The sequence below is a fragment of the Ogataea polymorpha genome (genome assembly GCF_001664045.1).
Source record: "Ogataea polymorpha strain NCYC 495 leu1.1 chromosome Unknown OGAPOscaffold_1, whole genome shotgun sequence".
Lineage (NCBI taxonomy): Eukaryota > Fungi > Ascomycota > Pichiomycetes > Pichiales > Pichiaceae > Ogataea > Ogataea polymorpha.
The window spans coordinates 95,740-105,446 of NW_017264698.1; the positions used below are offsets into that span (position 1 = coordinate 95,740).

Consider the following 9,707-nt stretch of genomic DNA (forward strand, 5'->3'; position numbering starts at 1 on the left):
TGAAGGAGCAGGAGGTGCAGCGGGCCGTTTCAAGCGAAGCTCCTGTGCGGAAGATTGAGGAGGAAGACGACTACGATGACGAAGACGAAAAAGACGACAACGACAACGACGAGCACGAGGAGAAGGTGGAGGAGAAGGCCACCGAGCCTGCGGACGTAGAGCAGAGTAGAGGGGAGCCAACGGATGCTAGAGGTGAAACACGCTCTCCGCAGCAGGTTGTGGAAAATACCAAGCCTGAGACTCCGGCCGACGCAACAGAGTAAGTAAAATAGTGTTATCATTATCTATAAGCGATTGTGTCATTCTATGACTGAGTCCAGGAACTCTTTGATCTTGGCGAGCGTCTGTGCTTTCACGTCATCGGGCACCATGCTGAGTGCTTGTGGTTGTAGTTTATCCACGAGTTCCACAAATCGTAGATTTTGCGACTCGGGCGTTCTGGCGATCGTTTCGGATGCGAGCTCAGCAAACTGCTCAGTCCAGCCAGAGTTTGCGAGCTGGATTTTCAAAAAGTTGTAAATGTCCTGGTATTTGCCCGACGCTATGAGCTCCTGTTCCAAGCGCGCCTTTATATCTTGGCTTGACATGATGAAGTAAATGGTGAAAATATTTTGGTGTGTGGTGTATGTTTACAAGATTCAGTACCCTACTTTTACGGAGAATGAGCAACTCTTTGAATTTGAACGCAGCCAAGGTCACCAACGTCCGGCCAATGGCCAACGAGGACGCCAAGTGGCTCCAGCTCAGTAAGATCGATTATCTGTCTCCAGATGGCAAGGCCCGCCAATGGGAGATGGCTTCACGCAGAACCCGCCCCGAGGGCACGTCTGTAGACGGTGTCGGCATCATTGCTATCATTGAGAAGGACTCCGGACCCGAGGTTGTTTTGCAGAAGCAGTTCCGTCCTCCTGTCGAGGGCGTGTGCATTGAGATGCCTGCCGGATTGGTCGACCCTAACGAGTCTTTACAAGAATGTGCTATGAGAGAGCTTAAAGAGGAAACTGGCTATGTTGGCAAAGTGCTAACCACTGGGCCGCTCATTTTCAACGACCCGGGTTTTTGCAACACCAACACGGTTATTGTGACTGCCAGTATCGACATGGCAGACCCACGCAACCAAAATCCTCAGCCCGAGTTGGAGGAGAACGAGTTCATCGAGATCTTCACTCTCCCGCTCGCTACGTTTTACGAAAGCCTGGAGGACTTGGCCAAAGAGGGATACAAGCTCGATGCTCGTTTGCAGAACATTGCAATGGGATTGAAGCTTGCAAAAGTATATGGTAGCAATTGACGATGGGTAAAATTAAAATTGCGGGAAAGTTAATAACGAGTACGAGAGTAACAAGAACCGGCTGTATTTATGATTGGGAAAGTAGATGGCAAGAATGCACGGTTGACAGCTTCTCCAGCCTATCAAGGATCTAGCTCGAAAATTGCCTCATGGACCGTCGATCAATGTGCTTAGACTATAGGAACACAATTTTTACTCTGTAAATAATTTTGTAACAATAATGGGTAGACCAAGAGTAGGTATATCACAGGTACCGCTAACAAATTAGCTTATTCTTCTTGTGCGACACGGAGAGTCTCAGGGAAATAAAGACAAATCGGTGAACAGATACATAGCCAACCACAAAGTGCCGTTGACAGAAAAGGGACACGAGCAGGCAGCCATGGCGGGGAAACAGCTGAAAGAATTCCTGAGGCCGGATGACTCAATATGCTTCTACACCTCGCCATATATGCGAGCTCGCCAGACGCTTGAGGAAATTGTGGAGGCGATTTCAGATACAAATATTCCATATAGAACGTATGAGGAACCAAGGATGCGAGAACAGGATTTTGGCAATTTCCAGGGTACCGGAGAAGAGATGGAACAGATCTGGATTGAGAGAGCACAGTACGGACATTTCTTCTATCGCATACCGTATGGGGAGAGTGCGGCAGATGTCTACGATCGGTGTGCTTCTTTCAACGAGACGCTATTTCGACAATTCAGCAAAAAAAGCTTCCCTTCTGTGTTGGTGCTGGTGACTCATGGAATATGGGCGCGTGTCTTCCTGACCAAATGGTTTAGATGGAGCGTAGAAAAGTTCGAAGACCTGCAAAACGTGCCTAACTGTCGCTGGATAGTGATGGAAAAGGACGAGACGACGCAGCGTTACGTCCTTCGCACGCATCTGAGCACGTGGTCAGAGCTTGAACAGACAAAAAGAGAGGAAGAAGTCAAAAGAGATGCCGGGAGAGAGTTTACATTCAACAGTACAGTGCCTCTCACAGACGACGAGGTAAGACAGGTAGCCGACGCGGAGGCGCGAGCGAAAAACGAGCAGGTGCAAAAATCGCTAAAAATCAAGCACCTATTTGATAAGTTGAAACGGGACTGTCAGGATGCGGATGACGACCATGAAGATCAAAGTTGCAAAAATAAAGTGTGAGAGGAAAAATTAAATAGCAAATTTTGACGGTCTAGGCTACGACCTGCTCTTTAGCCTATAGTGGGGTGCCTACATGGTCGCTGTATAAATATCACAGCACGCGCTACTTGGAAGGCCCGTAACCAAAAGTTTGCAAGACCCGGAGCTAATTGTCCCGATCGGCCAGCCGCAACAGCCGCAACACCTGATTAAGTTTGGAAAACCCTTGCCCCAGAAAAATATATATCGGAGTGGTTCAGCACGTAGCTCTAAAATACGTGATATAAAAAGTGAGAGGATTTCCCAACTGCTGTCAATTAAAAGTTAAACATATATTTTCAAAATGGTACGTTCCGCATTAACACTGGTCCATGCGATCTCTGGCCATTTGAGACCCGCTGACCACTCCCGATATTCAGAAACTAACTCTTCACCACAGGCTAGACAATTCTTCGTTGGTGGCAACTTTAAAATGAACGGTTCAAAGGACTCGATTCAGTCGATTGTCCAGAACCTCAATTCCGCCTCTCTTCCTTCCAATGTCCAGGTAGTCATTGCTCCTCCGGCTCCGTACCTCGTCTGGGCCTCTGAGCACAACAAGCAACCAACCGTGGAGGTGGCAGCCCAGAACTGTTACGACAAGGCATCGGGTGCCTACACCGGAGAAGTTTCTGCAGTGGCTCTCAAGGACTTGGGCATCCCATGGGTGATTTTGGGTCACTCTGAAAGAAGAATCATCTTCAAGGAGTCTGACGAATTAATTGCTTCCAAAACTAAATTTGCGTTGGACTCTGGTCTCAAGGTGATCTTGTGTATTGGGGAGACTCTTGAGGAGAAAAAAGCCGGCAAAACCTTGGAGGTGTGTAAGAGACAGCTTGAAGCCGTCCTTGACGTCGTGTCCGACTGGACCAACATTGTGATCGCTTACGAGCCAGTTTGGGCCATCGGTACGGGTCTGGCTGCCACTGCTGATGACGCACAGGAAATCCACAAGGAGATCAGAAAGTTCTTGAGCACGGCTATTGGCTCCCAGGCCGAGTCTGTCAGAATCTTGTACGGAGGCTCTGTGAGCGGTAAGAACGCTAAAGACTTTAGAGGCAAGGATGATGTCGATGGATTCTTGGTTGGAGGTGCCTCTCTGAAACCGGAATTTGTTGACATTATCAAATCCAGAGAGTAAATATATCTATTTTTCGTCGTCGTCTTCGAACAACTCAAGTAAGTTAACGTCTACCATCAGTTGTTTAGAGAGCTCGATCGCTTTATCCTCGCATTTTTTGATCGAGCCGCTTACAGCTGAGCATTTGATGATCACGTCCTGCCCACGCAACTGACGAATAAAAGTGAGAGCAGCAATAATATATCGCACATTATCCCTGTGTATTCTTATTATTCCGGTGCTTGTGCGATTCGAAAAGTACTTTATTGATAGTGAAACGGCCATCGAGAGACCGTAGTCTCCAAAATTATTTTGAAGAGTTGTTTTTATTTCCTGAACCAGCAACTTGGGTGTGATTTTGGCATCGCAGGGGCGGTGAAGGGCAAGTATCGCATCTTTGCGACTTCCGTAGAAAAACTCCGCAGGTTCTGGGCAGATGATCTCAAATAAGATATACCGGGACTTTAGACGAACCATGACTTGAAAAAAAATAAATCGACGCGCCGACAGGCTAAAACATATCAAAAGATTTTTATTTCACCATCGACGGCAAACTTTATCTTGTCTTTTGTTTCATCCGAAGTGTATGAACATTTGCTGTTTCCAGCGTCATACACTGAAACCCAGAACAACACAACAAATACGCAAGATGTCACAACAATGGACTGCCACTAAGGTCAGAAATACGTTTCTTGACTACTTCAAAGAAAGAGGTCACACTTTTGTTTCCTCATCCTCTGTGATCCCACATGATGATCCTACTCTCTTATTTGCAAATGCCGGTATGAATCAATACAAGCCTATCTTTTTAGGTACCGTGGATCCTTCTTCTTCCTTTGCCTCCTTGAAGAGGGCCGTGAATTCGCAGAAATGTATCAGAGCCGGTGGAAAACACAACGATCTCGAGGACGTCGGAAGAGACTCCTACCACCACACTTTTTTTGAAATGTTGGGTAACTGGTCGTTTGGCGACTACTTTAAGAAGGAGGCCATCCAATACTCCTGGGACCTCCTCACCAACGTGTACGGCCTTAACAAGGACAGACTTTATGTGACATATTTTGAAGGTGACGCAGCCAATGGTTTGGAACCAGATCTGGAAGCCAAGCAGTATTGGAAGGATGTTGGTGTTGCGGATGACCACATTCTTCCAGGAAATGCCAAGGACAACTTTTGGGAAATGGGCGACCAGGGCCCTTGTGGGCCATGTTCTGAGATCCATTATGATCGTATTGGCGGTAGAAATGCCTCATCTCTTGTTAACCAGGACGATCCAGACGTTTTGGAGATCTGGAACAATGTGTTCATTCAGTTCAACAGGGAGCAGGATGGATCATTGAAGCCCCTGCCGGCCAAGCACGTTGATACCGGTATGGGATTTGAGAGACTTGTTTCCGTTCTGCAAAATGTGAGATCAAACTATGATACTGATGTGTTCCAGCCCCTGTTCTCCAAAATCCAGGAGATCACTGGCGTTAGACCATATTCTGGAAAGTTTGGTAAGGATGATCTCGACGGTATTGATACAGCTTACAGAGTCCTGGCAGACCACGTGCGTACTTTAACTTTTGCTCTTGCTGATGGGGGTGTTCCTAACAACGAGGGCAGAGGTTACGTTTTGAGAAGAATCCTTAGAAGAGGTGCAAGATATGTGAGAAAGTACATGAACTACCCTATCGGTAAGTTTTTCTCCCAACTGGCACCAACTTTAATTGAACAAGTTAAGGATATTTTCCCGGAGGTGGCCACTAACACGGACACCATTTTCGAAATTCTCGACGAGGAGGAAGCTTCTTTCGCGCGTACACTTGACCGTGGTGAGAAATTGTTTGAGCAATACGCCATCATTGCTTCTAAGACTCCTGAACAAACTTTGGCTGGAAGGGACGTTTGGAGACTTTATGATACCTATGGTTTCCCTGTTGACTTGACGAGGCTGATGGCGGAAGAGGCTGGGCTGAATATTGATGAGGAAGGGTTTGAGAAGGCTAGATTGGCTTCTTTAGAAGCTTCCAAGGCGGGTGGCAGCAAGTCCGGTAAGACCTTGTTGAAGCTTGACGTCCATATACTTGGTGCCTTGGACAGCAATAAGGATATTCCTGTGACCGACGACAGTTACAAGTACGGGAACCAGGACATTAAGACCAAGATTGTTGGAATTTACAACGGAAAGGAGCTTCTTGGCTCCACCGAGGGCACAGAAGCTGGTCAACAGCTTGGGGTCTTGCTGGAAAAGACGCCATTTTATGCTGAACAAGGAGGTCAGGAATATGACACCGGTAAGATTGTCATTGATGGTGTCGCTGAGTTCGAGGTCGAAAACGTGCAGTCTTATGCTGGATACGTTCTCCACACTGGCCATGTTGTTGAGGGAAAGTTTTCCGTGGGCGACCAAGTGATTGCAGGATACGACGAACTTAGAAGATGGCCGATTAGAAACAACCACACGGGTACTCATATTCTAAACCTTGCTCTAAGAGAGATTCTGGGCGACGGTGTCGACCAGAAAGGTTCTCTTGTTGCTGCTGAGAAGCTGCGTTTTGACTTCTCCAATAAGGCAGCCGTTCAACTAGAACAATTGGAAAAGATTGAGTCCATTTGTAACAAAATCATCAAAGACAGCATGCCTGTGTATTCGAAGCCAGTCGCTTTGAGTATTGCTAAGTCGATTTACGGGCTTAGGGCAGTATTCGGAGAGACCTACCCAGATCCTGTTAGAGTTGTTTCCATTGGTATTCCTGTCGAAGAGCTACTGGCAAAACCTGATAACAAGGAGTGGTATGACTATTCCGTTGAGTTCTGTGGTGGAACTCACGTCGCCAAGACCTCCGATATCAAGGAGCTTGTGATTGTTGAGGAGAGTGGAATTGCCAAAGGTATCAGGCGTATTGTGGCTGTGACTGGCACTGAAGCCCATGAGGTTCAACGCATTGCCAAGGACTTTGATGAGCAGCTGGACGCCATCGAGAAAATGCCGTTTGGGGAGGCCAAGGAGAAGAAGCTGAAGGAGACCAGCACGAAACTTGGCCAGCTTACTATCAGCGTTTTACAGAAGGCTCAATTGAAGGACAAGTTTGCCAAGATAGAAAAGGCTGTGAAAGACGAGGTCAAAGCCAGACAGAAAGCCGACACAAAGAAAGCTCTCGACGCTGTGAAAGAGTTCTTCTCAGAGCACAAGGACGCTCCGTTCCTTGTGAAACACATTGACATTTCTCCAAATGCAAAGATTATCACCGAGGCGATCAACATGATCAAGAAGGAGAACAAGGAAAAGTCTTTGTTCCTGATTACTGGTCAGAAAGATGACGCTCGTGTTGCTCAGGGTGTTTACATCAGCGATGAGCACTTGGGCAAAGTTCAGGCAACCGAGGTCGCCAATGTTGCGGCCTCCTACATTGGTGGAAAAGCCGGAGGCAAGGGAAACGTTTGCCAAGGAATGGGAACCGAGGCTGCCCAAATTGACAAGGCCATCTCTGCAGTCGAGAAACTGCTTGAGTCTAAATTGATTATGTAAGACGGAATTAATTAAATCATTCATGTTTTTGGTATATCTGGTGCTCCTGTGCGCGGTGGTCCATGCGCAAGGACTTGATATTTCGCACTACGAGATCGATGTGCCTGGCCAGTTTATGCCAGACAATCTATTTGAGAGGAGCGTGGAGCGCAGTCTGCCGACACAGGATTTGTATGGACTGCAATCTGTTACTTCATCAATTGGCTTCAACGAGTCGCAAACCTACGCTTTCGCGTTTGATACGAAGATTGCCACTAGCAACGTCACACTGAAAGTTACCATCGATTCCAGACCTCCGTCTTGGCGGAGCAGCGACGAAGGTTTGGTGCTTTATTACGACTTTGACGATGATCTGACAGGTATTGAGGACACCAAGAAGGTCGAGTTCAGGAACTTTGAGGCCGTCCTTACTTTAAACAATACCCAGGTCAACATGCACTCCTTCATGTTTGCACGGCTGATGTCTGGTGGATGCGGCCAGTGCAAGAATAATGAAGAATGGACCTACACGATGGAAATATCTAGCGGATCGATCTACTTTAATTACACCGGAGAAACCCTCATTTCTGTGGTTGATGTGGACGACGAGAGCGTTTTGTTGAGTGGTGCGGATTTGTGGTCAAATCCAAACACCGAGTTTGTGCTTTCGTTGTACAGCGATGCAAATTACACCAGTGAAGTGTTGACACAGGTGATCAACAACAGCACGGTCACGGGAGATCGCAACCTCATTCAGATCACCGGATTACAAAGAAACAGCACCTATTTTGCCACCTTCACAGAACATCTCTTTGGAAGCGACGTGACGCTTGTTCACCAACGCTTTAACTTCACTTTGCGCGACTCGCAAGCGTGCAAGATCATACACAACCTGGAATTCTGCAAGGACGTGGCATATGCTGTTCCGGCATCGGCCGCACTAGTTGAAGGAGCTCAGACGGTCGACCAGCTTGCAGCCTTATACGATAACTACTCCTCGTCTCTTTACGTCAACTTCGACTATGCGCTGCAACAAATACCCTGTGACACCGAACTTGACGCAAGATACTCACCCATAGTGACATGCGATGATTGCAGACACTCATATCGGCAATGGCTGTGTGCAGTGACCATTCCTAGATGTTCTACATTAGATGCTCCGCTGTACAAGCTGTACAATCAATCAGAAGGAAGAACAGATTTCATTGCCCAAACGATCCAGCCGCCTTTGAGCTACTATGAGGTGCTTCCTTGCCTGAATATCTGTCAGGCAATAGTTCGAGATTGTCCGCCCGATTTTGGATTCAAGTGCCCTTCAACCTCCTCCTTGATCAAAAAGAGCTATGGAGACGATAAATACCTCGATGACGGTGACACCTACCTTGCATGCAACTCTTTCACCTTCCAACACACCAGCGCAGGCTCCAGAACTCATCATATCCCGTGGATTCTATTAATACTGTGTCTAGCTGTCCTACTATGACCTAGTCTTTGGTCTTGACACGTTTGGATTCCTGTTCGTGCTCTTCGAGTTTTCTATCCATGCCTAGTGCCGCGAGTTCTTTCTTCACATCCACAGAAGCCCCCTCTTTGAAAACTTTGCGGAGCACAGGACCCCAAATTTTTGCATCTTGCTCAAAATCCTCTATATCAAAGACATTTTTTTCCAAGTCCCATTCAGCTTGATTCCGACGAATGAGCTTCACCATGTACGCTGACGAGCCAACAGCACGCCCCATATCACTGATCAAAGACCTTATATATGTTCCTGAGGAAACCTTAGATGTGAAATGAAGCAGTGGTGCTTTAAATCCATCAGGGAACTTCTCCACGGTTCTCAAAGGCTCACATTCGCGACTCAATGATTCATCACGGTCACATAGCTCCATGTACTCTTTTGAAAAAGACACTTTGTGATCATTCAGTGTTGGATTTCCGCTCAGCTTGTCAACAAGTGCGGTTCCGTCTTCGTCGACCTCACTTTTAAGAAATTCATATGGATGATCTGTGCTGAGACAGTCATTCTTTAAATCAAGCTCATACACTTGAACTTCTCTTGGCTCTATCTTGCGGGGAAGAGGTAGACCGCGTCTCGCATACTCATAGAGAGGCATTCCTTCCATTTTTAGAGCACTGAAAATTGGCGGAGTCTGCTGTAAATGACCAACAAACATCTTCTTTAACAATTCAACTTTCTCTTTTGTGATATGGTCGACTCCGCTAATTGTCAACAACTGTCCTTCGGAGTCTCCAGTTGTTGTCGATCCGCCAAAGAGTGCTTCTGCTTCATAGACTTTGACTGAGCCATTCAGGTAGCCTCCAAGCTTCTTAGTACCAGATCCAACTCCAACGATCAATACCCCGGATGCTAGAGGGTCCAAAGTACCACCGTGGCCCATTTTCACTTTAAGTTGGCGAAGCTTCTTTTTATAACCCTTAGGTTGAGTTCTATGGAGCTCTTTTCTGATTTCATCAAGTGCGGGCTTGAAAACCTCAGACTCATTAAATATCTTGTTCAAACGAGTAAGAAAGTTGCTGGAAGTCACCCCTGAAGGTTTGTTTATTGCAAATATTCCGTCCATAAGGGTACGACGATACATAGACTTTTTGGTATAAAATATTTTTTTATTGTTTTTTA

The 9,707-nt window shown here is 46.7% G+C and overlaps 7 protein-coding genes across 7 annotated transcripts; 5 read left to right on the forward strand and 2 right to left on the reverse strand.

The window, feature by feature from the left end:
• Positions 1-299: 299 nt before the first annotated feature.
• Positions 300-587, reverse strand: OGAPODRAFT_5793 (uncharacterized protein; the record flags this gene model as incomplete). Its single annotated transcript, XM_018355761.1, has 2 exons — positions 300-438; positions 472-587. 2 exons carry the CDS (start codon positions 585-587, stop codon positions 300-302), a joined length of 255 nt encoding a protein of 84 aa, XP_018212811.1.
• An 82-nt stretch (positions 588-669) lies between these two features.
• OGAPODRAFT_83988 (uncharacterized protein) lies at positions 670-1,348 on the forward strand. Its single transcript, XM_018356750.1, has one exon. It carries the CDS (start codon positions 713-715, stop codon positions 1,289-1,291), a length of 579 nt encoding a protein of 192 aa, XP_018212812.1. The 5' UTR covers positions 670-712; the 3' UTR covers positions 1,292-1,348.
• Positions 1,349-1,559: 211 nt separating this feature from the next.
• On the forward strand, positions 1,560-2,590 carry OGAPODRAFT_15055 (uncharacterized protein). The gene has a single exon (XM_018353462.1). It carries the CDS (start codon positions 1,674-1,676, stop codon positions 2,436-2,438), a length of 765 nt encoding a protein of 254 aa, XP_018212813.1. The 5' UTR covers positions 1,560-1,673; the 3' UTR covers positions 2,439-2,590.
• Positions 2,591-2,760: 170 nt separating this feature from the next.
• Positions 2,761-3,597, forward strand: OGAPODRAFT_44849 (uncharacterized protein; the record flags this gene model as incomplete). Its single annotated transcript, XM_018355487.1, has 1 exon — positions 2,761-3,597. One exon carries the CDS (start codon positions 2,761-2,763, stop codon positions 3,595-3,597), a length of 837 nt encoding a protein of 278 aa, XP_018212814.1.
• Positions 3,598-4,063: 466 nt separating this feature from the next.
• Positions 4,064-7,109, forward strand: OGAPODRAFT_15056 (uncharacterized protein). Its single transcript, XM_018353463.1, has one exon. It carries the CDS (start codon positions 4,226-4,228, stop codon positions 7,088-7,090), a length of 2,865 nt encoding a protein of 954 aa, XP_018212815.1. The 5' UTR covers positions 4,064-4,225; the 3' UTR covers positions 7,091-7,109.
• Positions 7,110-7,158: 49 nt separating this feature from the next.
• Positions 7,159-8,400, forward strand: OGAPODRAFT_74402 (uncharacterized protein; the record flags this gene model as incomplete). Its single annotated transcript, XM_018355880.1, has 2 exons — positions 7,159-8,312; positions 8,347-8,400. The coding sequence occupies exons 1-2, from the start codon at positions 7,206-7,208 to the stop codon at positions 8,398-8,400; spliced, it is 1,161 nt and encodes a 386-aa protein (XP_018212817.1). The 5' UTR covers positions 7,159-7,205.
• On the reverse strand, positions 7,159-9,662 carry OGAPODRAFT_83994 (uncharacterized protein). The gene has a single exon (XM_018356751.1). The coding sequence runs from the start codon at positions 9,649-9,651 to the stop codon at positions 8,554-8,556; it is 1,098 nt and encodes a 365-aa protein (XP_018212816.1). The 5' UTR covers positions 9,652-9,662; the 3' UTR covers positions 7,159-8,553.
• Positions 9,663-9,707: the final 45 nt, after the last annotated feature.

Coding starts and splice junctions, on each gene's coding strand:
- OGAPODRAFT_83988 (XM_018356750.1), top strand. CDS start 713: ATGGCCAACGAGGACGCCAAGTGGCTCCAGCTCAGTAAGATCGATTAT.
- OGAPODRAFT_15055 (XM_018353462.1), top strand. CDS start 1,674: ATGGCGGGGAAACAGCTGAAAGAATTCCTGAGGCCGGATGACTCAATA.
- OGAPODRAFT_15056 (XM_018353463.1), top strand. CDS start 4,226: ATGTCACAACAATGGACTGCCACTAAGGTCAGAAATACGTTTCTTGAC.
- OGAPODRAFT_83994 (XM_018356751.1), bottom strand. CDS start 9,651: ATGGACGGAATATTTGCAATAAACAAACCTTCAGGGGTGACTTCCAGC.